At 41.4% G+C, this 24,452-nt stretch overlaps 1 protein-coding gene across 2 annotated transcripts; it reads left to right on the top strand.

Moving 5' to 3' along the window:
- The first annotated feature begins 17,206 nt into the window (after positions 1-17,206).
- Positions 17,207-20,626, top strand: fam210ab (family with sequence similarity 210 member Ab). 2 transcript variants are annotated; one of them, XM_063880290.1, is made up of 4 exons: positions 17,207-17,347; positions 18,890-19,320; positions 19,467-19,578; positions 19,757-20,626. In XM_063880290.1, exons 2-4 carry the CDS (start codon positions 18,923-18,925, stop codon positions 20,069-20,071), a joined length of 825 nt encoding a protein of 274 aa, XP_063736360.1. In that variant the 5' UTR covers positions 17,207-17,347; positions 18,890-18,922; the 3' UTR covers positions 20,072-20,626. The 2 variants fall into 2 exon arrangements, with proteins under 2 accessions (XP_063736360.1, XP_063736361.1); XM_063880291.1 differs by lacking the exon at positions 17,207-17,347 and adding an exon at positions 17,392-18,085.
- Positions 20,627-24,452: the final 3,826 nt, after the last annotated feature.

Genomic DNA, 24,452 nt, shown 5'->3' on the forward strand with positions numbered 1-24,452 from the left:
ACCATGAAAATGACACTTTCACCACAACCTGCAAATTTCTTTATTTGATCCGTCAAGAAAACCTTCCAAAGTCGGTCTTATTTATTCTTCAGGTACCTTACCATTGCTTTAATGTTCCTTGTTATATTAATTTGATTCAAACCCCTGTCCCTATACTCATTTTCTAAAACTTCCTTAGCTATGCTAACCCACCTCCCATCCCGTATAAACTCACTTACTAACCTATCTATTTCCTTCACTACTCCATCCGGCACATCTAAAAGTGTCATGACATAAATTACTCTGCTATCTTCCCCCTCAACTAAATCAGAGCTGGTAAAGGTGCAGCTAGTTTGAATGGCTTTGTATACTGCAGGGTAGCTGCTGACTTTACTCCAGGTGAACTAAAGTCTGATTTAAGGGCTGATTATATTTACCATCATTAATCCAGATCTGTAAAGTAACTAAAGGGATTAAATACATGTAGTGGAGTTAAAGTACACCATTTACCTCTGAATTATAGCGGAACAAAAGTACACCATTTACCTCTTAACTGTAGCATAAAATGAAAATACTCAAGTAAAGTACAAGTATCTCAAAATTTAAGTAGAGTACTTCAGTAAATGTACTTAGTTACTTTCCACCTCTGGTATTGGTACAAAGTAAGAAAAAATCCAGTTTCATCAGAAGCACTACATACCACACAATTCTCCAAATGACATACATAATGCATTATATCTCTTGTGACTTAGGAGAAATCAGAGCTTAAACAAGGAATCATTGAGCCTTTTATTCACAGAACATTTTGTTACACTGTGAAATTACTAATGCTTTCAGCTGACATTAGAAACTAATGAACATGAAATGAAAAGTATGCTCCCATGATGAAAGGTCGATTTTCAGGAGTGAAAAACAGCAATCATCCTCACATCACAAGGGTCTTCCAAGGACTCATGGTGAATTTACTGTCATTGTGCAACACAGTGTTGTGCAAGCCATTACAATCAAGAAAAACAACTGTTATTTTATATTTTATGAAGATGGTGAGTTTATGAGTTTTAAAGGCTAGGGTAAGAAGCTGCCCTGTGATCTGATGTATGGCAGTGGATCCTTCTGATCATTTTCCAGAGCTACAGGCTGTGGCTGGGCTGGGTTTTGTACTCAAGCAACTGTTGTGCTCTTGACAGGCCCACATTTTCTCACCAATATTTATGATGTTCGGAACATTGGTACCACTGATAGTATTTGACTTTATGCAAGTTTTCTTTAGGCTTGCTTGATGTAGATGTTAAGGTTGATGAACTCTGTTTGGATACAGGTATACTGGTTTTAAACATTATTATTTTGAGGTTTTCTTGTGCTTTGTTATCAATGCTTGCATCATTTACAGTGTTTTCTTTTGTTGCTGTTACTTTTTCAACCATACCCCCACCCTGAATGCCTGTCTTGTTTAGTGAAGAATAACCCACTGTTTCTCTGGGCCATGGTACCAACATGCTATACTGTCCCAGAGACCAAGCACCTGGCCACTAGCCAGCAGGATTCCACCCTGGGCTTCGCCATGCTAGCATCCAGCCTGCTAGCTTTCTGTCTGCTCCTCGGCCTGCCATAACCCAGTCTTTTAGCCACCAGCTGTCACCATCCTGCCCAGAGTTTCCTCTGCACAGCAACCCAGAGCTTCCTGTGGGCGGTCCAGCTGACAGTGACTCAGGATCCATTGAGGAAATTCCACTTTACTCAATAATGAACCTATTTCAATTCGGTGGACAAAGGACACTGTATGCCTTCAGGGCAGAAACATCCACTTAGATTTTGGTTGCCAAAAGGCCAGGGGGCATGAACGAGTTATTCCAGAAAAGGTCATTTCTTTAAATTCAGCACAAATGTTCTCTTCTCAGAGATTAACCAATTACATTTTTAGGGTCACTCTGACCTCACAAAAAAGGTTTTTAGCCATAACTCAAGAATGCGTTCTCTAGATACAAGTGTTTAAGGAATAGAATCATGCTGCAACTTGTCTGGTTGGCTGATGACAAACTCGAGAGAATACAACTTAGTTCCCCTCTGCTCTTCTATTTATTTTTGTTTGAATTGTTTTGGTTCTACAGAAGCAACTTGCTCACTGCTCTATCTGTGGGGAAGGAATGGGGTGCCTGCTCCTGGCATGACTGCCTGTCTGTAGGCCTGCCAGTTTTGAAACCCCCTGTTTCATTTATCATACTTTTTGGAAGTTGATATTTTTGCCTTTCGGGACTGCAAACCGAATGTGTTATGATTGAATTGTTTACAAAAGCAAGAAGTTAAATCTTAACTTTTTGTTTTCTTCTCAAGGTGCAACAGAATCATGCATTTAACTTTGTCCATGTACCGGCACCCTCCACAGTAAAACCCTGTGAACTCTGGGTAAGGCCAGAGTCGGGCTGGCCCTTGGGAACTCCAAAGAGCTGAGACCACTCCCCTTTTGTTTCCCCACACCTGATGCTCTGGCTGCTCCTTTGCTCTCACTCATCAGTGCCAACTCCAGCAGCAGTCGCAGCGGTTTTCAATGAAATAGCTCTGAGAAAGCCACTGCACATTACCCACAGCTAGAGAAGAGCATATGTGCACATTTAGCAGCTAAAATGTCAGATATTCTTCTCAGGAGTTGCAGGAGGAAAGATAAAAGGAGAGGGAATATGTACCATGACTCCAAATAATGCTTATGTTTATTTGTCTGAAGGATGTGTTTACAGGCAACTGTGAGCCATAGAACTTTACGGGACAGAAATATCAGAAAATAATGAGTCAGCCCCTGAAGCTGTTGTGATCACCATGGAAACAGCTTGTGTCTCACTGCTGCATTGAACAGAATCACTTGTTGGTATGGCATAGTTTGAGACTGATTCAGTTTATGTTTATATTGTATGTGTGGAGATTTATTTTCAGTCTGTTCTCATAAATGATCTTCAAAACGAGAACACGGGTCTGTTAGAGCATCCTGAGACTTCTATTTACATACAAAACAGAGGAGGGGGGAGCAACGGGGGGGTCCACAGTGATAATGACACTTAGTGGAGGAATCAACGCTGTCAGACTGAAATTGTTCAGGTTAAAGTGACGATGGACCTAGTGATCATTCACACCTTTTAAAGGCCAGTCTGGGTTATAGTGGTACTTATAAACACACTGAAGGCAGAAGCCTGATCCAGCAGGGAATCAGACAAACTGAATAATAAAAGTGAAAACAAATTGTATTCCAATCCTAAACTGCAGCTTGCTGTGTCAGTGAATAACCATGAAAACTCCTGAATTCTTATGGGTTAATATCAGCAAATAAGCCATCTTCAATTCTGAATTTGATCTCAGACAAATGTGGCATACGCAGGCCCGCTGCAGTTTGTATTAAATGAGGTGGAGGGCTCCTCACAGACCAATATTGGCCCTATTGTGCATTGTTGTCTGCATACTGCTGCCTGAACAACCTCGACAACAATGTGCACATAAAATGAGACTAAAAGACTCGTCTGAGATACAATAGACTGCCATTCACATAGATCCTTTTCAATTTCAAGTTGTACATCACATCACTCCTCAGCCATAACCTACCCACTTACAGCTCCAGGTATCTCTTGAGTGTGCTGCAGCTGACCTTGCTTCACTGGTTACTGATCCCAAATGCAAAGCAAGAACATGCAGTACCACAACTAGAAGCTAGATACTAGTCTGTCCATCATCCATCCATCTGCTGCCGTACGTACGTGAGTCTGTATTTCAGCAGGCTTAATAAGGTGGCCCTGACATTTCTCTGCACAACTATGTTCTCCAGCTCTTCCTGCAGAATAACAAGGTGTTTCCAGGACAAATCGGATATCAAATTCCTACAGCTTGTTGGCATGTGCGTCCACAGGAGGCACCAAAACAAAAACTGATTCCTTTCAATGTGATGGAGCAGTTCTATTCCAACTACAAAAATCTATTTTAAAAAATTGACCCAATTAATCCTCTTCTTGGTCATTTTGAGATCTATATTGTAGTTTTTTATATTTGGGGCTTGTGAGAGACAGATTTGAAGAAAAAAAATTCAAATGTATAAATGTTATAAATGATAAAATGTAGAATTTTAAGTCCCCAGTATGGGTCAATCTCCAAAAATCCTGTACTGAGCGGTTCCCAGCATGTGGGTTTTTTGTTAGACCCTCCCTGCTTACTGATTAGATTTATTTCAAACTACTTGCCCCATTAAAAACACAAATTTCCAAATGAATGCCAATGTTGCTGTGTGTCTGCAGCACCAGAACATTGACAACAGTCTGCACACTCATCCTTACTCTGGGCTGATATGTTAATGTTGTGTTATAGCTCGTTGTGATGTCCAACTGCATCTGTAAACAACTTGAAAAAAAAGACTGGATTTTGTTTGCTTAAATTTGATGATGGAAAAAGTACAATCTTCCACTTAAGAAATGTTTCAGTTTAGGTTTAGGCTCAGCCCAGCTTTGTAAAATTGTTGAACATGGTTTATTTACGAATATTAAAGGCCATAATACTTGGCCAATATTTATAATTTTTCCATCATTTATTGTTGCCATCAGTTTTATAATCTTTTCACTTATTAATTTACTATGTTTACCTGAGTTTTCCAAAGACTGTGGAGCTTTGTAGGAATGAACAGCAGTTTTCAGTTTCTAATACATGGATCGGGACAAAGATAGATAGATAGAATTACTTAATTTTGTTTTTCGTTGCAGCAACATAAAATAAAAACAAGGCAATGTAATTACAATAAAATAGCATTTAAAAACAAAGTAAAAAATATACATTTAAGACAAAAAATGTACAGAAAATACAAAATACAAAATATAAAATATAATGCAGGAAAAAAAAAAAAAATTATAAAGCAGGATATAAAATATAAAGCCGGACAATAAAATATAAAGCAGGATACATCATCAAATATCTTTGAAAAGCTTTAATCCATCAGTAAATTGACTCTTTGCTAAGCCCCCATGCCCCCCACCATCAAAATGTTGAAACTACAGAGGAACCCATGTCACTAACACTAAAAATATATGTTTGTATTCAATCAACAAAACCTGGCTGAAATTAAGAACATCTGACATGATTGCAGAATTGACAGTTTATGGAGCAGCGCTGTTTATTTGTTGAACTCTAGTTGGATCTGGCTGATGCTACAATATGTTGGCCGGTCAGTAACACAATGGTGGGACTGAGAGAAGAGTCATTCCCCAGCCTAATGCATTACCATTCTCGTTGAACGTTGACACGTTCCCTGACCCTTACTTCGACCCACCTGCTGCCCTGTTTTAACTTTCCCTTCATTAGCATTGCAGAAGAATATATTACTGGCCTATATCCAATCACTTCCGGCCTGGTCAATGTTGCTTTGAGTTTTGCTATTGAGCCTTCTGAACCTGCCTACCTCTTTAGCTTATTTATGGTCACTTCTTCAAATGAACTATTCTTGTTATTCCTTTGTTCCTTTCCCTGCTGCCACCCACATGCCTTGCAAGTTTTTTTTTACAGGTGTTCTACTTGTGTAATTGTTGCACAATGTAGTATTCTCTGCTTGCTAAAGCACAAAACATGACTTTTATATGACATTCATGGCAGAGAAATAATTGTATTGTGCTGCTGAAGTCAATGCCAGGCTACATGCTAGTGATGTGAAGACATTAATCAAGAAATATTTTTAATATCTGGGTTCGCCCATTCTCTGTGCCGCTCACACTCTGCCTGCTAATGCTGCTGACGCTCATGTCACAGATGAATCAGAACACTCTTTGACTTTGACAAACACACAGCGTATCCTTGGTCTTCACTGAACTGTAACCAGTGCTTAATTTGTAAATCATAAGGTGCCGGAACGCAAAGTACATGACAGCTCAGGGATGACGAGACGCGTACAGGTCCCGGAACGTATACATAAAAGGTGCTGAAAACAACATGAACATGTCCACTTGCAACGCTGTGGGACATACAAGCCTCGATTTCAAATAGTATCCATGGTATAAATGTTATGACGATAATTTACAATTATTTTAGGATAGTACGCACAACGCACAACAACAACACATCACCACAGGTGGGACTTCAGTATACAGCCAGCAATCAATTTCTCAACAGGTTTAACGTGTAAAAAAAATATGTATTATTCAAAGATTGGCACGGCGGCCTATTAATAGACAGTATGTTTGCTCACCATATTTAGTTGTTTAAAACACCCCACATCACGAGCATGTCCGGATTGTCCTCCATCTCTTTTTTTCTACTTTTACTGCGTGTGTCTGTGGCAGTTCTGTGTCCTTTGGCCACCCAGGACCTCACGTACGGGACTGGATTGAATTTAGCCAGGGGGGGTCCAACAAGATTTAGGAAGAGTAAAGATGACATGGTGGATGTGAGCAAAGAGCTACGGTTGGGAGTGCAAATCAAGTTCATTTGTGAAAATCCGCGCTCACATTCAGCACTTGCAATTGGAATGCTGTTGACAGCAACAAGTAACTCCATCAGCTCATCGGGGGGGTCTTTGCCATCTGAGTCTCTGTACCTTCTGTAGGCCCGTATGACTGCGCGCGGGTTGGCAATGTTGAAGCGCTGACACAGTGACTCGACCTCAGTCTCTCCATACAGCGCACCTGCGTCCTCGGGCCAGTATTGTGCGTAAAGCACCTTCACAGGGGCGTGGCCACGTGGTGGCCAGGGGGGGCCACGGCCACCATTGGTCAGAGTATGGCCACCCTGCCGGCCCCCCCAACCTCACGGCACGAAAAAAAAAAAAAAAATACAACAAACCCTCATGAACAGAAATGGTATAAAGCTGAAATAAATGCATTAGTATTTTTTTTTTATCAAGTCGTTTTATATTGTCATTCGTCACTTCTGCTACAAGCCCCATATTCGCAACATGTTGGGCCACGCCCCCTCCAACGTGCCTGCATTCTGACAGCGCTTCAGTGGAGAGACTAGCACTGGAGACGAACGCGCTGGATATACCACTGTAACTAACAGGTGAGTAAGTTGGTGATACTTGAAAGGATCATTGAAATGATAAGATCATTTAGTTATCTTCACACTCAATTAAATGTGTCATGATGTCTCGACATTAAGGATTTGTGGCAGAGTGAGTTGAGTAAGGCTGCTGCTGTTATTTTTGCAAACTTGTAAAATGATCTATGGCTAGCGAGCTATCGCTAGCTAGTTAGCTTAAGTCCATTCCCAGGTGTCACTAAGTCATAGATAACGCACTGTCGCTAGTTTACACTTGAAATGGAATAAAAGCAATCTAAAGTTAATGTTGTGTAAAACTTTTCTTTAAAAAGGACACAATGAAAAGGATAAGTGCCTCAGGGGGAGACAGAAAAATCAGCGCTTTTTTTGCCAGCACCAGAGACCAGCAAGCTAGCACGACAGAGAATGTTGCAGACAGAGAAAGGGAAACAGAAGGAGCTAGTTGCGAAAGCATGACAAGTACAGAAAGGGAAGCAAGTGGCAGTGAATATTCAGCAGACAAGTTGACAGAGACAGAGCAGGAGGAGGAGACTGATACTAGGAGAAGAGAATTTAATTACAAAGTCTGCCCTCCAGGTGAGTGGTTATCAGTAGCTGAATAATGGGACATGTTCGGTCGGGTTATGGCAAACAACAATAATTTAAAGGCTGGCCATATAATAAACATGTATTTATTAAATCTGTAAAATGTTAATGATTGCATGTTTAGTCTTAAAAAACAACTAAAGAACAACATGTAATTGGAAGTGGATAGCATTTATGTTAAAAGCTGATATTAATGGGATTCTTTGGTGTTTTACAGACATTTCCAAGTCCAGGGGTGAAGCTCCAGCTCAACCTAAAGTTAATTTCCCCAAGACACTCCAGGGAGACAGAAGCAGGAGCTTCAAGGGTGAGTGGTATGAAGTTCACCCCTGGTTGGAGTACTCAATATGTGAAGACTCCACCTTTTGCTTTGCCTGCAGGCATTTCAGCTTACCTGGCCATGAGTCTACGTTTAATTCAGGTTCCGGTTTCAAAAACTGGAAGAAAGCTACCTATACAGACGGAGGGTATGCTGCACATAGTAGATCTGAGCATCACAAGAATGCCATGCTAGCATGGAAAGAATACCAAATTGCAGAAAAAAATCAGGGATCTCTAATGGGGCAATTAAATAAAGAGTACAACAAAACTGTTGAAGAGAACAGGGGGTACATCAAAACTCTTGCTGAAGTGGTTCTTCATTGTGCAACCGAGAACATTGCTCTGCGAGGGCATCGTGAATCTGAGGCCTCAAGCAGGAAAGGGAACTTTTTGGGTATGTTGAATATCATAGCAAACCATGACGACAAGATTTTGAAAAAGATGGATGGTCCCAGGAATGCTAAATATACAAGTCCTGACATACAAAATGAGATTTTGTCATGCTTAGCAGAGATGGTGCGCACATCAATAATCAAAGAAGTCAAGGAAAGTGGTGCTTTTAGCATACTTGTGGATGAGACTAAAGACAAAAAAAAAAATGGAACAAATGTCTTTTGTTTTGAGATACTATTACAATGGTGAAATCCTTGAAAGTTTTCTGGAATTCGAGGTAGCAGAGAAGCTAGATGCGGAGAGCTTGACAATAAAAATAATTCACCTCTTGTCCAAATATGGTCTAGAATATAAGACTAACCTTGTTGGGCAGTCTTATGACGGGGCTGCAGTCATGAGTGGCAAGCACAGTGGTGTGCAGGCCCGAATTAAGGAAGTAGCGAAGCTGGCTTTCTACGTTCACTGTAATGCGCATTGCCTTAATCTGGTGCTGGTGGACACTGTGAGAGGGATCCCAGAGGCTGATTGCTTCTTTTCCTTATTAAAACAGCTGTACGTCTACATGTCTGGATCGGCAGTGCATCCCAAATGGTTACAGGTGCAACAGGAGATGTATGCAGGTGCACCCAGAGAGTTGCAAATGTTGAGTGACACACGGTGGGCCTCCAGATATTATGCTTGCCGTAATTTGTGGGATAGGTTGCCAGCAGTTGTGAAAGTTCTTGAGGAACTGGGTGATGAGAACAGTGGCGAGAGGTCAGTAGGTGCCAGAGGCCTTTTGCCTCAGATTGATTTCCAGTTCATTGTGTTTCTTGCCATATTTAAGAAACTTCTGGGAGATGCAAAATTACTGTCAGACATGCTCCAGTCTTCCTCTCTTGATTTGGCCAAAGCAGTGGATCTTGTGGAGGCACTTATTAGTACTTTTGAATCTTACAGGAGTGAGCAGCAGGTGTTTGGTGATTTGTGGGACACTGTTTTGGAGCTTGCAAAGCAATGTGATGTCTCTGTAGACACTGCTCCAAAACGTAAGAGAACACTAAGTTCAAAGCTACAGGGATACCATGTTCTGTCTACTGTGGGCAGACAAGAAACAGGCGATGGCAAAGATTATTACAGGACAGGAATCTTTAATCTGGTATTGGACCGGATGCTCATTGAGCTCAGGAACAGATTCTCCAATCAGAATTGTGACATAATGCGTGGAATACAAGCTTTAAATCCAAGTAGCAGAAGCTTCTGTGACAAAGATAGCCTTTTTGCATTTGCCAAATTGTATGGGTGTGACCTTGTGGACCTTGAGCATGAGCTCTACCAAATTAAAAGAGTTTTAGATCGTAAGATAAAGCAAGGGATGCAGAGACCACCTACAATTGTAGAGCTGGCAGCTTTTATTGAACCATACCAGGATGTCTTTGATGTTTTCTCCAGGCTTTGTAAAATTGCATTGGCAATACCTGTCAGCACAGCTGCTTGTGAACGCAGTTTTTCCTGCTTGAAGCTTGTCAAAACACACCTGAGAACTACAATGGGAGAGGATAGGCTGAGTGATCTAGGGGTGTTGAGCATAGAACACAGGAGGGCAGCGTCTTTAAATTTAGATGAGTTTGTTGATCGATTTGCTAGAAATCATCACAACCGAAGAATACAGCTGCTGTAAACTAACAGCTAAGTAACCAGCATCTGTCTGTTATACCTGCCAATTCTGCATCATTAACAGCCCCAACATTCTTTTGTTTTTCCTAAAGTGTATTATGTGACATGGGTATTGCAATGTTAGTACATGTCTGTTCTATTTAGACTTATCTGGTCAGCTTCCCAGACAGACACTCTCAGATATGTTCTCAAGAATTACAAAAAAATACAATTGTCAAATTATTTACATGGATCTACACTCACTCACTCACTCACTCACTCACTCACTCACTCACTCACTCACTCACTCACTCACTCACTCACTCACTCACTCACTCACTCACTCACTCACTCACTCACTCACTCACTCACTCACTCACACTCACACACACACACACACACACACACACACACACACACACACACACACACACACACACACACACACACACACACACACACACACACACACACACACACACACACACACACAATTCAATGTACATTTTACACATTGTTGATATTTGTTTTTCTTTATGTTTTATGGGACATGTGTGTGTGTGACGTTTATTTTTTACTCTTTATATATACATATGTTTATTATCGCAAATAAAATGAATATTGCACTTAAAAGGCTACAGTTTACTTTAATAAATGATCGCCTAAAATGACAATTCATATCGTGTCTTTCTGTCATTTGCACTAAAAGCTTCCCCTTCTCATGTTAAAGTCCTGAACCCCCTCACATAATCATGACACATCGCACTCGCACATTATCTAAGCACCCATTCCAATAACATGGGATTATCACTAACAGTAAGACATCATTAGTGTCCATAAGAAGGTTCAATCCATTGTTTATGGCTAGATGAGCTGTTAGAAAAACTGCTGCTCTGAGTGATGCAGTGCGTGAGTTTTAAAATAGTAGTTTTTGACAATCAAGTGCCACCCCAAATAAAAGACTGGCCAGAGCTGGCCCCCCCAGAAATAATGTCCTGGCTACGCCCCTGCACCTTCAACTCCTCAATGAACTTGTTATATCCAGTTTTATCTGGCATCCGGCCTCCTTGAGATAACATACGGTCCTCCAAGTTCTTGGCCACAGTTAGAAAAAACTGCTTGGGGTCGAGTGATCTGTCGCTTGATTTTCCTCCATTCAGCGTGATGCCATGGAAAGAGTTTTCCTCAATTCCCCTTTGGCTCAGTTCAGTGTAGCGACCTGGCCGATCCGACATGGCCTCAAGTACCCTGATTTCCCGACAAATTGACTTGTGTGCTGAAATGATGGTAATGTCTCGTTTTTGAAGCTCGACTGAGAGCTCAGATAATTCTTGCAATGCATCGCACATTATGCCTAAATTGTTCACAAACGCATGCGAAGATAAGCGCATAGCAAGCCCACTGTATGTTTGCTTTGTGACACTGTTACGGGAGGGATCTTCTGATGCAGTTTTGAAATGCTTGTAAAGTGCTGGGTAGTTCTTCCACACTGCTTCAACGGTTCTAAAACTTGATGCCACCCATCTAGCGTCTAAAATACGACCTATTTTGCATAGCTGGACATCCAAGCTCTCAGCTGACTCTCTCAGCTCCATTCGATTTTTGTTAGATGTGCTATACAGTGCATATATCTTGTCCATCAATATTTTAAAGTGATTTATAGCACCCATCTCTTTCACTACGTCTGCGACTGCAAGCTCAAGCCTGTGGGCTGAGCAGTGCCACACAGTAATGTTGGGAAACATGGCCTGGAGCCGACTCGCCACTCCGCTTTTACGCCCTAACATAACCGAAGCACCATCACAAGTTACTCCAATGAGGGTCTTAGAGAGAAAATCCTGTGTCAAATGCAGGCGCTCCAGAGCAGACAACAGTTTGTGGACAATACCTTGAGCAGTTAGATCATCTAGCTCTACGAGTTCAGTAAAAATGTTTGTAGGCTTGTCCATATCGGGCAACTGAGCCCTAATGTATATTATCAAGCAGCTCTTTTTGCTTAAACTGGTTGACTCATCCAGCATTACACTGATTTTAGGAGTGCACTGTACTATTTTTTCAAACAGTTTTCTTTTCATTTCTTCAGAAATATGTTTCTGTATGTTTCCACATGCAACATTGGAATGTAAAATTCTCCCCATATCGAGTCCATTTAATTCTTGGCAATCAATCTCACTGTTCGAAGCCATATGCGGGACGGTGGCGTTTAGCCTCCTTGTACGCCATGCGAAATACGCGAGCTGTAGTGGCCATCTGTTCAGACTGACTATTAATTATAGATTGTCCTAAAGTGTCCACTTTTGCCTTTTCGAGAATGTTTGCTGCTGCTAGGTGAGCCTTGGTACGGGCATGTTCAAATACCTTTTTTCTAAGTGCGCGTTGCTGTTTTATAATATCTGAAGCAGATGAGGTTACTGTGCATAAAACCCACTCTTTTGCCAGTTTCATCCCCGACGTCTTCTCTGCCCCCAAAGTCCCCACCGCCTTACACGTTGTGCAACCCAAACCTGATTTTCCCCTAAAAAGCCAGGGATAGTAAGTCTGCTTCACTTTTAGCTGAGCTTCTGTCCAAGCAGTTGTGCATCCCATCCCTGACCTGTCGCTGGACGTCCCACACTCCTCTACGCTCTCCTCTCCTACTGACTCTTCCTGCTGTAAGCCTGATGTCGCGGTTCCACTTGCCTGCTCCAGCTGTTGTACCGGGCTAGTTGATGCCAGGGTACCCACCGGTTGCTGTTGGTGGTCCACCTGGCCGACGGTAGCTGGCTCCTGCTCCGGCTGGCGGTGAACCTGACCCGCTGCTGACACGGTGCCAGCCTCCTGCCCGGGCTTGGCTAGCTGTCGGTTAGCTAGCTGGCTAGCTGTTGCGGCGCTAACCTCCTCCTGGTTTTGACCATCAACATGACCGCTGCAGCTGCCCTCGTCGCTGCTTGTGGAGGCTTTTCTGACTCGTTTTGAAGTGTCTATTACCTCTTCCTTCTTTTTGAAGAAAGACAGTAAATTTAACTGTCTTTTTGACATGCTTGCATTTAATTAGTTTCTTCCTCTCTGCGAAGTGCTCCTCATGTGGCGAATTTCAAAAGTGAACGCGTTTGTCCGTTGGTCCAGCTTTTCAGTGCGTCAACACAGATCTCCGACTCTTTCAAATCTTAATCTTAATAAACGACATGAAATTCTTGGGATTTTTTTCTGTAAATTAATATCTGTATATTTTTTTTCATTTTAACCATTTTTTTTATTTTTATTTTTTGTGAGAGGTACCGGATCTGCCCAAATAGGTGCCGGAACACAGGGTGGCCAAAATGAAGAGGTGCCGGATCCTGTTCCGGCAGGATCCGGCTCAAATTAACCACTGACTGTAACCCATTAGACTGCAGAGAGGCATCTTCTGATGTGAACCGTGCCTTGCAAAAAAAAGGATCTCTCTAGAATTGTTGATTTGCTTAAAGCTTGAGAGGGTTACAAAGTAATCTCCAAGAGTTTAGATGTTCATCAGTCAACAGTTTGAGGTCAATGAGGTAAAAAAGGACTTTAGAGAAACAGCTGTATCTGCATGTATGTGTCAATGGAACCAGTTAACATCTCAGTTCAGGATTCTACCACCAGTGGTGTAAAGTATAGTAGATTTACTCAAGTACGTTATTTAAATACAATTTTGAGGTACTTGTACATTACTTGAGTATTTTAACTACAATTCAGAGGTAAATGGTGTACTTTTACTCCACTACATGTATTTAATCCCTTTAGTTTCTTTACAGATCTGGATTAATGATGGTAAATATAATCAGCCCTTAAATCAGACTGTAGTTCACCTGGAGTAAATCCAGCAGCTACCCTGCAGTATACAAAGCCATTCAAACTAGCTGCACCTTTACCAGCTCTGAGAACACTTTAATGATCAATAATTATAAAACATATCAGAGATATTATTCTGAAATGGACCAATCAAACAATGACTACTTTTACTGTCGCTACTTTAAGTACATTTAGATGAGAGTACTTTCTACTTTTACTGGAGGAACATTTAGAATACTTTTACTGTGACAGAGTATTCCTACACTCTGGTACTTCTACTTTACTCAAGTACAAGACCTGAGTACTTCTACTTTACTCAAGTACAAGATCTGAGTACTTCTTCCACCTCTGTGTACTACACATAAAACATGGATCAGGCTTGGTGTCTATGGCAGAACATTAAATCTCCAAAATCCCACCACAGTGCGCCTGAAGAGCACCTCAACACTCCACTATAGGGGCGGTGGTGGCAAAGTCCATAGGGGCTTGGCCTGGGAACTGGAAGGTCACCAGTTCAAGTCCCCGAAAGACCAAGTGCCACCGTGGTGTCCCTGAGCAAGACACTGGTTACCTACACTGCTCCCCGGGCGCCGTACATAATGGCAGCCCACTGCTCCTAACACTAGGATGGGTCAAATGCAGAGACCACATTTCGTTGTCCTAGTACTTGTACTCTGTGCAATGACAATAAAAGTTGAATCTTGAATCTGAATCTATAATACCGCACAATTGTTTTGTCAACTGATGAAGCTAAGGTTGAACTATATTGGAATAACACAAAGCACTTTAAATGGCATAAAAACAGCACTGCCTACCAGTATCAAAACCTCATGTCATCGATGAAGTACAGTGGACGGAGCATCATGATTTGGGGCTACTTTGCTGTCTGGCCGCCTGGACAGCCTGCTACCATCATTATTTAGATATCCTAAGGATAATGTCAGAGTGACTGTCAGGTTGGGTGATACAGAAGGACAATGGCCCTACACCTAGAGGTAAATGTAATACAGAATGGCTTACTACAAAGAAAAATTAGAGTAGTTCAGTCAGAGCCCAGACCATATCCCAATAGAGAAGCTGTGGAATGACCTCAAGAGAGCCGCCAGACATCCTGAGAATATAGCTGAGCTGAAGCAGTTCTGTGAGGAACAGCGATCCAAAGTTTCTCCTTAACGTTGTGCAGGTCTGATCCTGAGTTACTGAAGTGTTTGTTTGAGGCTATTGCTGCCAAAGAAAGTTCGACAAGTTATACATACAAGGGGTTCACATTTTCCACCAGCACTGTGAATGTTCATAATCAACACAGTTGACACAAACACAAACATCACAGAGTGTTTACATGTACGCTAGTATCCTGGTTATAACTACTTTCTGTCATTTTTTGTATTCAGTTGATACATCCTGTCCCTGTTTTGAATAGGTAAGCTATATTGAGAGAGCCTTAATGTTTTCATGTTCCATGGAAACATCATGTATAAGATCAAAACCGACATTGCAATGTGTTTCATCGATGGAATTCAAAACTGTCATTCAGGATTGATCTGATCTGTACTCAGGTTGGATTAACCTGTCAATAGATCAACGTTGAGCTGTGCTGGTGAGTCTCAAACAGGTCTGCTGTATGCCAGGTCTTGGGTGTGGATGGAGCTCTGTTACAGATTCATATTTATACAAACGTGTGCAGACCAACATTAAGAGGAATGGCGGAACAGAATTTCATGAAGGTTTAGCAGGCCCTTCGTTAACTAGAGGGTTTGGTTTGAACCCCTCTGTCAGAATGTACCCTCTGAGCATCCAAAGAACCTGACCATGGATCTCAATCTGCTCAGCTTCAGGGAAGATCTGTCATACAAGTTTCATAATGATCTAAAAAATAAGTGTTTTTTATTAAAACACAATGCAATGAACATTTTAACTTTGTATAGCAACGGTGGTATAGAGCTCCTGCGGTCACGTGACTTTTGGTTGGGAGCCACCATTTTGGCAGTCAACATGACCACCGGTGCCAGTGTTTTCTTACCGAGCGAGTATACTTCTCATTTTAATTCAAGTGAAATTCGGCTTTATAGTACAAAATTAGAGAGATTAAATATAAGCGACCCATATAATTCACCCGGTGTGCTTTTCAAGAGCATAACCTCCTGCTCTGAAGACGATGTACCCGACTTGCGCTACGCAGACATCCACAGCTATCTTGTAAGCTTTCCATCAGTGTACTCAGGAGACTCCCTCAGAGCGTACAAAAGCTTGGAGGCTTACAAATGGTGTCAGTCCGGCTTCGTAAACAACATTCAACTGTGGAGTCTTACATCCAAAAACTTCGGCATCATCACTGCAAGGGTAAGTATTAAATTATTCCAGTTTGATAGGCAGTGTCACGTTAGCATTGTTTGTTTATTAGCTTGGCTAGCTACGGAAGTGTCACGTTAGCATGTTTTTTAGCTTGGATAGCTACTGCAGTGCGAGAGATTATCACTCTTTCTCCCTACAAAATAAGAAGGAATATTTCAACACGGGTTTGTTTACCACTAGCTTGCTACAAGCTAACTTGCTAACTGGCTAGGCTGCGCCAGAGCCACACTTGTTGAGTTAAAAAGGGACATCACAGTGTCCGTTAGCTATAATAACTGGGTGCTACTTCTTAAATTAAACTAATTAAATTTAATTAAACTGACCAGAAACTTTTTGTAGCATTGTACTGTATTCCTTCACCCACCTGATATGAAGTGATCACTGCATAAGCGAAAGCCAACGGCCGGGGGGTCCCATCTTTCAGTCTTTTTCTGAAGGCTCCTGGCTCTTTTAATCGCTCCAATCCACTTCTCCCTCCTCTCCGCGTCTTTAGGAATGCGATAATACGATACACCTTTCTTTTTCCCACGCCTATTTGTGCAACCTGGTGCACAGCAGTTATCCACCATCCTTGACAGTCTGCCAGTGCCTGTCAATTTACTGCCGCGATGACTGCCAAAATGGCTGCCCCTGTCGTATCTCGTCACGTGACCAGCATATATGACATCATCTGCAGGAGCTCTATACAGCACCTTTTATAGCCCAGTACTGAAAGTAGTCTTACTTTAAGAATGTGAGCACATTGCCCTCTGCTGATGGAACCCATGTACTGCACTTGTGTGGCTGTGTAAAAAAAGAAGGCCAGTGTTATCTTGTTAGTAATGAGAATGGCGGAAGTACACAAGCCATGTTAAATCCAAATATGTATTGCTGTCTATTGAACATGGTAGCCAGTAAATTTGCATTGTACATTTGGCCTTCTTTGGTGTTGTTGAGTAAAATTGACATCTGCATTTAACCTTTAAAATAAAACGAAATAAAAGTGAATGCTATCTAATTATTTATTGGAAAATCAAACAAATGTAAAGGTTGTAAAGGGCACATTGAAAGCCAGAGAAGGTGACTTTGCTCTAGGCAGTCTGGGAAATGAAGTTCTAGCTCGTCTCTGCAGCGTTTTACGTTCGGACCAATTACAACTACATTTCCCATGGCTCTTTGCGTGCTGCTATTCACGCAGTCTGTTCTGTGGCGGTGAGAAATGTGGTTCTTGGACGACTCATAGCCCAGGAACATTTTCATGGCCCTCAGGATTAAGAGTACAGTTTGGTGTTGACCTTTACACGTAAGTGTAGACTGTTCTCTGTCCTCTGCTTCAGCATGTTATACTTATAAAGTGACCACTTGTGTTCTTCCCGTGATGGTTAGCAGTGCAGCTAGCTAACAGCTAACAAGCTAACGTTGGGCGTCAGAAGCCAAAGTTGGCAGCTGTTCAGAGTCTGGCCTTAACAAGGCCGCCCGTTAGTCCGTGTCTAAAGAATAAACTCTGTCTGCTTTAATTAGAAAAGGCTCTCTACATTTCCTCCTGCTAAAAAGTGCCCTGGCAATCTAGGAAGTAAAACGTGGCTCCTCCTGTCCTCCAGACAACACTGGCCAATGTCAACTAGCCTAGGATAGCTCTCTCTGTAAAGCTAACAGGAGTGTAGGTATATACATCCGGTCGGAACTTCCATAATTGGCCAGGACAAATGCCGACTGCCTTCTCCCCCCCTTGTCGATTTCAGCACTTTTATTGTGAAGATACATCCAAGCACTTCCGGTCATGTTGTGGAAAACTTTGCCTAGCACTAGCTCAAAGTTTTGCTAATGTTAGCTGCTTGTAGTTTTAACCAGAAGTTTAGTCCCCTTGTAAACCGTACCTTGTATAGCAACAGGCGGATCGGCCAACGTTTACATTTATTTAATCAATAGTTGAGATGGAGTTGGGTCTGTGTGATGAACATTCTGGGACTTTGTTCCTGAAACTCACCCACTCGTTTATTTGCTTCAGGAGCTAATTTATGGTTGTGCAATCCTAACACAGGTATGTCCTGGAACTGTAATCCTCCATTAAACCTGTTTAATCACTTAAAGCAACGAGATAACGTCATAGTAAAGCAGGGGGAAATGTAGGGAATGTCTGGTTCTTTCCTGAATATTGGAGTTGTCTTGGTGTCAGGGCTTTTTATCATAATATATATTCATCTAAAAGTTAACTTTACTATGGAATAGTAACTTATGTACAGTGTAAAGCCAGTTGATGAGGTCACACAATGTCCAGTGTCCACAGAATGGACTGCAGATATGTCAAATGTATTCTAAGGATAACATTTTGTAGCACAAATCAAAATGGATATCCTGCAGGTTATCCATGCAGGGAAGATCAATGTTAGGAGTTTATACAAATGAAAGTGTGCATTTCAATTCCATTTATTTTTGCCACATTAATGTCAAATTTGAGAGAAAAATGGAAAAATAGTTCAATGATTATGTCATACTCATCATGGCTCATTTGGTCTTGTTCCACAGACTTTAATCAGAGTGAATAAGGAAGGTTAATACAGCTTAAACAGTTAGTCTGTTGGCAGTAAGACTTTGATAACCTCAGTATTTTAAGGTTTTAGGTGGAGCTTCGTGGTCCAAATAATTTAAACATGTTACCTTAGATGCATAGACTTTATGATGGACATTTTGTATTGTTCCTCCGTTTTACAAAGTTAATCAGAAACTGATTACCTTAATCCAATAATTGGGAGAACTGTTGGTTGCCGCACTAAACAAGAATTGAATGGAATGTGTCACTGCATAGAAGTGGAGGTAACCGTTTCTGTCTGGTCTCCTCCTGTAGTCTGTGTTGTCTCATCGCAGAGAGAGAAGCAGGATGATAATGCAGAGCCTTCTCCTTCGTGGTACACTGCGTCGGGTGGCAGCAGCACGCCACTTCCTGCTGGGCGTCACCGCGCATCCGACACCAGTAGCACCTTGTTGCTGTGTCCTCCGCCTGTCACTTCAACCCCCCACAGCCCACTGCTGGCTGTCCACCTCGGCTGCCAGCCATGCAGCACATCAGCCCAAACACCAGGAGGAGCCACAGGCCAGCTCCACACCTCAAACACAGGAAGCTGCAGATGCTGTAGACCTGGACCCCCTGCAGGACAAGTCCATTGGTCTGGTGCAGAGGTTTAAGAGGACCTTCAAACAGTACGGGAAGGTGATGATCCCTGTGCATCTCCTGACGTCCTCCGTCTGGTTTGGAACCTTCTATTACGCTGCTATGAAGTGAGTCGTGGGGTTCTGAGTTTGTTAAAATGATTTGATTTATCCTCAAAGTTAACAAATCATGGTTATAAATGTCATGCTGATTTAACAGAGCACAGTTTGTTGGCAGCTAATAAGAATCTTCCCTGTGTCTACCTTCTCCTCAGAGGTGTGAATGTAGTGCCCTTCCTGGAGATGATTGGTCTACCAGAGAAAATAGTTGGCCTTTTAAGAGGCTCTACGAGTGGATATGCTCTGACTGCATATGCCATGTACAAGGTAATTCAACCTGGCATCCTCTGGGTTCTTATTGAAATTAAAAACATTAAACACCTGTACTCATTGATCAGCATTAAACACGTCTACTGAACCCCAGCATAAGTCTAATTTTCTCAGTCAAAAGCATACACATGATATCCAGTAAGTGATTTATCATTGTTTCCTTTGTTCTGCACAGATTGCAACCCCTGCCAGATATACAGTGACTCTAGGCGGCACGTCACTATCTGTTCAGTATCTCCGCAAGCATGGCTATTTGTCCACACCACCGCCAGTTAAAGACTACATCCAGGACAAAATGGAAGAGACAAAGGACAAACTGTCGGAAAAGATGGAAGAGACAAAAGAGAGATTTTCTGAGAGAATGGAGGAAACAAAAGAGCGTTTCTCTGAGAAAATGGAAGAAACCAAGGACAAGTTTTCTGAGAAACTGCAAGAAACCAAAGACAGAGTCTCGGAACGAAAATCATTTTTTAGAAAGAAAAACGATTAGTGTGTCCCGTATACAGACTGCATCTTTTTTAAATAAATGATCCATTTTTGATTTCAAAAGTAATCAGTGAGAAGAGAGAGACTTGCACTATCCTTGTCCTAAAATACCCCCTCACACATCCCAGTTATCAGATGGTGTCTCTTTAAATGTCTTATTCAGTCCCTAATTGTCCAAACGCTGCCACACGGCACTGTAAGTCTAGACCGCAGACTCCCAGCAATGCTACATTCTTTTCTAATGTAATTAGAAATAAATTAAGTTTTTCTAATGTCTTTTTATCCCATAGTCCAAGCTAATATATTATATAATTGAGGTGTCTGTCATTTCAAGTGTTAACTGAAATATGTGTATGAACCTGAGAGCTTCTCCTCCAACAGCACACGTCATGAGCTCTCCGTCATGTACACATGTACAGCAGCAGCTCACTGTGACAGCTGGGCAGAGGTGTTGTCAGTGTGCCGTGAGATGTCTAGGGTATTAATGCACGTGTTCTCGTCCGAGGTTCAAATAAAAGTCTGGTTAAAATCACCACTGAATAAAGTGAAAAGCAAATCATCACAGTTTGTACGCAGCTTTTTCTACGTCGTGTGATAATGACAGATACCACTGCAGCTGCAGCTTTTAGTGTTTTTGCTCCAAGTTTTGGTTTCGCATCCCTGGACATTCCTTTTGGTTCACTCGTCCTGCTTTCATCAGTGTATTTTCCAGCTGTAGCAGTTTTTCATCAGAGAAAGTTAGCGATTAGCTGTGGTGAACACAGTGGAGCATTTAGCAGCTGAAGACCAAGTCATTTAACTCGAGAGACCAGAACCAAATGGAAAGTGAATGTTCCACTGTGACATAGTACAGTAGGACAGATGTGTGTGATGTCAGTTTAAATTCTGCCCCTGAGTGCTCAAAACAACTGCCTGCAGCTTTACAATATTCAAAGTTATAGTGCTCAAAACTTTCCTCGACAGGTGAGGGAAAAGACATATATTTTTATAAGATATCATACAAATGGTTTTGAGGATAGGTTGAACACTTTCAAATGTTGCTGGGTAGATTAAGTGGATCATAACTAATACTAAGCTAATCGTAGTGATATATTGGGCTAAACCATATTCTGAATAGCTGTCGGATACATGCAGGGATTATCCCATATTCTGGCTCTCACATTTGTGGGTTTGATGAAGTCGGGACCATTTCCCCTTTGGACGGAGGAATCTAAAGAACACCACTTAGAGCCCCCCGCTCTGACCCCTGTGTTGATGGAACAGATCAACAATTATTTTGACTATACTTCTGTCCATAAAAAGGTAAAGTAAAGTGGAATAATGATCCCTTAAATGTAGCTGAGTAGGTACAGTAATCGAGCTTCCCACCTCTCTTGTTTAATAATTAGCATCTAAAGGCTTATCAAACGCTCGACCTTCAGATGTAGTTTTAAAAGACACCCCATGCTTTTCCGTCACAGTACTGAACAGTTAATCCGTAATTTCTCCAAGCCCCTTCTTGTCCTCTGTTGTGCGCCTGGGCTGAAGGGCTTACACGCATATTATTTTCTTTGTTACCTCAATTTTATTTAGCTTTTTTCGGTAAAACTCCTTTATTTACAGTTCTCTTTTTTACAGACAAATGAAGCAGATGATGTTGGCTCAGGCAGACAGTGAAGTGAAATAAAAAAAACAATTTAAATGTACTTTTACTTTGCACAACGGTCAAAAAAAGGTGCATCTTGAAACCAAAAGAACAAACAATAGACCCAAGGTGAGTTTATATATATATATACAGTATATACACTTGCCTTATATAAGGACTTGTTTATCCCAGCAGAGAGAATCACTGCCTCAATCAGCTGATTGAATGTAAAGGTTGTTAATTAATGTTAAATAATTGTTCTCCACCTGTGCATCGCCCTTCCCTCGTTGACAATTTCCATTACCAACATTCTTTATTTTTTCACATAAGGAAACGATTAAATAATCTATGTAAATATGAAAGTGTTGCTCTGTGTGAGATACAAGGACCTCTGCTGTCCAAACTAATGAACTACTGTTTATGCAGTCCACAGCCTCTCTCTCTCTCTCTCTCTCTCACACACTCTCTCACACACACACACACACACACACACACACACACACACACACACACACACACACACACACACACACACCTGTCTGTTCTCCCAAAGGGACGATGACACAGAGGACAGGGGGATGTGAGTCCTGAAATCATTTCAGTGTAACGACAATCTGTGTTCCTCAGGTGTGAGTCGGGTGCCAAACACGACTCAAGTGTCAAGATGCCTCTGTGAAGCCTGGGGTGAAGCGCGGGTCAGGAGGAAAGCTGTCCGAGTTGTCCAAAGTCTGGGATTTTCTCCACTTTACATGTTTTTACAAAGGTCAGGCTGGATCTGTGATGTAGCTGACAGACTGTGCAAAATGTTGGAGGTCACAGGAGTTTGGTTCTTTGAATGGGACAAAGCTCAAGTTGTTTTCAGATCATGTAGTCAGTAAGCAACAACATCAAAATTGTCACATTAGAAACAAACGTTTTACCAAACATTTATTACTTTTTTTATTTTTTATTCCCATGGTCTCTCTTCATGGTCCGTTGGCCAAGTTGTCCTGAAGGGACCGGAGTGTAGAGCTTTGCTCAATAATGAAATGCATGGAGGGAGAACCAATGATTTGAATTGGTTAATGATTTATCGTGACTCCTTGTTAATTAAACAATCTGACTGCCCGGAGGTTGTACTGGGACCACCTTAGTCCCATCTTAATGTCATTTTCTTTCATCTTCATCAACAAAAGATAAAGGCTCACATCTCAGAGACTCCAGTAATTAAGGCAGATACAGTGCCAACTTCCTCAAGAGGAAGATCAGTGTATCTTCATCATGTCCTCCACAGGCTGCGCTCCAAGTAAAACAAATTAGGAAGAAGTCATACCATAGCAAATCAAATTTTAAATAAAGGTCATAGTGTATTATTTGTTTAAATGTGAACCAAGTCATAGTATAGTATGTCTAAATATATAACAGGAAGTCATATGTTGATATTTAAAGAAAACCTTTTGTACCTCATTAAATATGCAAAAAGTAAGAGTATAATATGTTTATTATCTGGAAAACTTGATAGGATTGTATGTTGAAAAATGTGGAAACAAATCATAGTATGATACGTTGAAAATATCATGAACAAAGTCACAGTAAAGTATGAAAAAAATAGGTGTGTAGCGTTCTTTTCCACAAAAATTGATAAAAATAAATAATATAAGCCGTTTAAAATATGAAAAATACATAATATAGTCTGTCAAATAATATTGTAAAACATTCATAGTATTTCTAAAAATATGAAAAAAGTGATACATTATATATAATATATATATATAGGCTATTCTGTGGAGCTCATGTCTGTCTCATGTATGTGCTTCGTTTCTCCACTCAGTAAACAGGGACTCCATGTCGAGCAGCTCACTAATACACATCTGTTAGATCTGATTTCAAAGTGAGGTTGTTGCCTCAGTTACAGCTGTTAAATGTTTACATTTCCTTCAAACCAGTTTTCAAACACGAGTCATCATTTTTTGCACTGCTTCCTGATCAAACGAGGAAGTACTTCCTCCTCTTCTGTTTCCTGTCTGACATGCAGAGGTTCAGACTGCACCGTGTCTCATCTCTGAACAGACTGCAGCTAGTGTGTGTGTGTGTGCGTGTGTGTGTGTGCGTGCGTGCGTGCGTGCGTGTGAACACAGTGAGTCAGCAGGAGTTCACGGGGAGGACAGCAGCTCTTGTGAGGCTAAGTGCTTTGAACATTAGCTTGGTTTCACTCCGGTGAATGTTATGACATCTTGCCAGATGGGGTCTGTCTATAAATAAACGGTCTTCTGAAAAAGACAGAATATTATGTTTTATACATTCCATTACTTTACGGGGCTGGGTGAGTCATTTGCTTCTGGCTCAGGACGATCTTTGCCAACTACTGTTTCACAAAGAATCAAAGGCGGACGAGGGAGAAGTTCTGAGCGACCTGGATCTGACCTGGTGCTGGAACAAGAGGAAGCTCCATCTGATGAACGCGGGTTAACACCTCAGCTGAAGCCCACCGGAGAGCTATCTCTCACACATGAAGGAAGGAACGGACTGAATGAACACAGGATGTGATGTTGCCTATTCTCTGTTTCTCTGAAAGAGGAGTTACAACTTTTAGAACAGTTATTTTCTCCACAGTAGACTGAGAACGTTTCAAATGGCAACGTTCGATTAGATCAAGGGCACACTCAGGTTAATCATTTGTATTATTTCACATTAAAATACGTTTTTTAATGTCTCCAAAAGCGTGGAGGAGATTCTCTGTGTTTTTCGAAACCAGTTATCTCAGTTTAGTTTTTATAATATT

The sequence above is a fragment of the Eleginops maclovinus genome, chromosome 3 (assembly GCF_036324505.1).
Source record: "Eleginops maclovinus isolate JMC-PN-2008 ecotype Puerto Natales chromosome 3, JC_Emac_rtc_rv5, whole genome shotgun sequence".
In the NCBI taxonomy this organism is placed as follows: Eukaryota; Metazoa; Chordata; class Actinopteri; order Perciformes; family Eleginopidae; genus Eleginops; species Eleginops maclovinus.